Here is a 3,764-nt window from a genome sequence, read left to right on the forward strand (position 1 = left end):
AATTGACAATAGAATGGTATACATGAAGTGATGGAGAGCAACCAATATCATGAAAATCTCCAGATCACATAAGTAAATCATATATACACTGATGAAATAAGACATTTTATACACCACTTCTCAAACATTTAAGTCCATCAGTACTTGTTTTGAACCCATTATGATGTAGGATACGAACACGGGGACATTTAGTCAGTTCCTTGCTGTGTTGTGTTGGTACAGAATGACATCTAAAAAACCATTGTGTTAGGTCTGGAGAAAAAGGCTCAGTGGGTAAGGGCACTGGCTGCTTTTCCAGAGGGTCTGGGTTCAATTCCCAGCACCCATGTGCAGTTCACAACTGCCTTTAACTCCTGTTTCAGGAAACCCAACACCTTCACACAGACATACATGCAGGAAAAACACATTAAATAAAAATAAATATTTTTTAAAATATTCTCCCATAGATGGTAGCAGACGGAAGGCAAAAGAAGTTATATCTCTGAGTTTGGGGCCAGCCTGCTCTACAGAGTGACTTCTAGAACACCCACAACCACACAGAGAAATAGTCTCAAAACAACAAAAATAAGCAAAACAAAAAAAATGTAAAAAGCATCACTATAGTCTTGTAGGAGAAAATGGTATATAGCCTGCATCACGGATGTATGGGTTTTGGTCCTAATATGTTGTTTGTTTTGTTTTGCTTGCTGAGTTTTCAATTGACCTAAATGAGTGTTAAAAATGGATTCTTCTAGGACGTGTGTACAGCCAATAAGCAATGGTGAGAAAAGATCCATAATTCTTCTTTTGCTCTTTAGATGTTCTAAGTAACTAGTACTCTGATGCCTTTTTCAACAGCCACTCAAATATCTCCTTATGCATGTAAAAACAAATGTATCCGGTGTGAAGATGAATCTTCTGAATCAAAGCCTCTGGAATCTCGAACACTCGGACATCATTGTACAGGAGCCATGCTTGCTTTCGAAAATCATACACATTGCTTACATAATGACCTGAATAATGGGACCTCCCAAAATGGCTGACAAGACTGACAAGTCTGTAATTCTGAGGATCATCTCTCAATACCACATTTTTTGACTCATCAACAGCATCTACTGTGTTGTTGCTTCCTGGAACATTGTTATTTCTAGGATTCTCTGATGTACCAAGGGAATCTTCATTATCTTTCTGTTCTCTCAATTTTGAAGACTTATTCACATCCTTCTCTGTGTCCTCCTGAGTACCCTCAACACTTGGAGGTGATGCCTGAGGAAGGAATTCCTTGTGGAATCTATTCCTATAATTAGAGAGCACCTGTTTTGCCATATTTTGAGATCCTTCAAGAATCTTTCCTTCATTAAGATCACAATCATTGACAACCTTAGTGTTAGTGTGATGATCTGACATTCCATCTGCATTAATTTTCTCATAGTTCTTCACATTACTAGATGGTATTGACTGGCTGAGAGGCATCATCCCTTCAGGGACATTTGGGACATCACGGTCATCAAGTGGGACCTTATCAGTCAAGGGAAATGGTGGTTTCCTGTTTTCATTGTAGTGGGAAGATACATTTAGATACTTAGAAATCTCAACTGGTTGATGACTCTTCACCAACAACCCATTAGCGGTCAAGTGGTAGCGTTTCAGATGAACAATGAGGACTCTGGGGAGCCTCTTCAAAGTGTACCTGAGAACTGAATTCTTGTTCTTGCACTTCGCACAATTATGCTCAATTTTTACTGGTGTAAAGAAAAGATCAAGGGACTTTTGGATAGATAGAGGCTCTTCCCTTGTCCCTTGGTGCAGGTCAACAGAGAGGTAATTACTCACTTCAGTGTTCAGAGTAGCCTCACCACAAGCTTCACAAACAATGGAGCTCTGCAGCTCTAATTCAAAATTAGCACTGACAGGACAAACAAACCTTTTGGGGGTGGCAGTCTCAGCATATGTTGATGGAGATGACCTCTCAACTTCATTATCCTTCTCAGTGATCCACATGGCATTTAGTTTTTCCATATTCACTTTCATCTGGTCTAAACAGTGACTGAGAAATTCAAGGGCATCATTCTGTTCATTACCCAAGAATGTGTTTGCAACCATAGAAATGGATTTCTTCACATCCCTGAGTAACATTCCTTTGATCACCATATTCTGGATATCTTTCCGGACAAGCAGATGGCTTAAGGGCTTGATAAGATTATCATTTGAAACTTTCTCCCATGGGATACCTTGTGTGAGCAAATCCATTGCAAACATTGGAATCCCAAAAATAGATTGTAAAATGGAATTCATGTAACACGTGTTTCCCAAATTGGGGAAGCCTTCAGGTTTCAGTTCCTTTATATAAATGCCTTGAGAAGGATGGACTTCATTATGTGTATATGTTTTGGTCTCCTGTCTAAACTTTGATCCACTTTCATCAGACCATATTTGTGTTGGAAGAACAATGACATATAGGTTAGGACCCAAGCGGGTGTTGGGGTTGAATGAAGGTTCCAGTTTCCCAATGTTATGCTTCTCCTGATCTCTTAAAGCCACTGTTTTCTCTCCTTCGATTCTTTTATTCCTGGAGTTATAGGTTTTGGATTTATTTTCTGATTCAGGATTATTTTTTTCAAGAATGTCCTCATTCACTTCTACAGTGGATGTTGATTTTCTCTTCCTGTTTTTGCTCTGTGTTTCTCCACTCTCTTTTTCAACATGACTTCTGCTGGAGTTTGGCTCTGAAACGGTCATCTTCATGGGCAGTGGAGTCCCACTTTCTTCTGTAGTATTCAAGGATCCACAAACTCGCTCCTGGTGTTTCCTGCAAAATGGATCACTGCTTTCAGGAATATGCTGATTACTCTTGGGTTCCTCGAGTTGTTGGGATTCAGATAGATGAAAAGAATCCAGGCAATTCTTCAACCTTTCAACATCTGTGGAAGATAACTTGTTAATGAGTAAGGAAGTGTCATCTTTCAGAGTTAAATGCAGATGATGCTCTCCTGTCTCACAACAACTAACCATTACACCTGCAACATTATCACCCAGCTGAAAAACCCTGCTCCTTCCTTCCAACTTCAAGGAAACCACCAGATTAACCTTCTGTTTTCTTTCTACTATTTGGATGACTGCTTCTTTCCACTTAGAAGCCCGGGTGTGCTTGATCCGGTTCGTGCTTCGGATTTGGACAAAGCCGTTTATCTCTAGAGGAACCATTCTTTCTTCACAGAGAAAGCTCCTGTAATCTAAAAACAAACAAAAAACACATTACAGAGATTGTGACTCAAAATACATTGATCACAATGTATATGTAAAACTCTAACTGACCAAAATTGGCTTTTATTTCTCTCTTCATGCCTCAATACTACAAAATGGGAAAGCTTATATTTTCTTTAAATATTTACAATTATGATTTATCAATTACAATTAGCAGAAACTGGAGTTACTTATAACCTTTAAATAAAAATTATTTCATTATGTGTGTGTGCATTTGTGCACATATGAGTACAGTGCCCTCAGAGTCCAGAAGAGGGCATCAGAGTCCCTAGAACTAGCATACAGGCAGTTTTGATCCACCCAGTGGAGGGGCTAGAAACTGAGCTCAGGTCCTCTGTAAGAGCGCTGAGCCATCTCTATTACATTCTCAAGTACATGCTTTAACCTCTGAGTTATTGAAGCTGTGTTCATTCTCTGGAAGACACGCTCAGAGTGTGTTTGCTTTCTCTTTTTCTGACCCGATGTTTAATTGTGATGGTTAGTTCTATTTGTCAACATGCCACAACCTACCAGCACCTGGA

General features: G+C 39.4%; 1 protein-coding gene across 1 annotated transcript; it reads right to left on the reverse strand.

Annotated features, from left to right (window-relative positions):
• Window positions 1–599: 599 nt before the first annotated feature.
• On the reverse strand, window positions 600–3,190 carry LOC143272999 (ubiquitin carboxyl-terminal hydrolase 29-like). The gene is made up of 3 exons (XM_076570703.1): window positions 1,353–3,190; window positions 1,146–1,295; window positions 600–1,094 (listed from the first exon to the last, which is right to left on the reverse strand). Exons 1-3 carry the CDS (start codon window positions 3,181–3,183, stop codon window positions 811–813), a joined length of 2,265 nt encoding a protein of 754 aa, XP_076426818.1. The 5' UTR covers window positions 3,184–3,190; the 3' UTR covers window positions 600–810.
• Window positions 3,191–3,764: the final 574 nt, after the last annotated feature.

The sequence above is a fragment of the Peromyscus maniculatus genome, chromosome 1 (assembly GCF_049852395.1).
Source record: "Peromyscus maniculatus bairdii isolate BWxNUB_F1_BW_parent chromosome 1, HU_Pman_BW_mat_3.1, whole genome shotgun sequence".
NCBI classification, from domain to species: domain Eukaryota; kingdom Metazoa; phylum Chordata; class Mammalia; order Rodentia; family Cricetidae; genus Peromyscus; species Peromyscus maniculatus.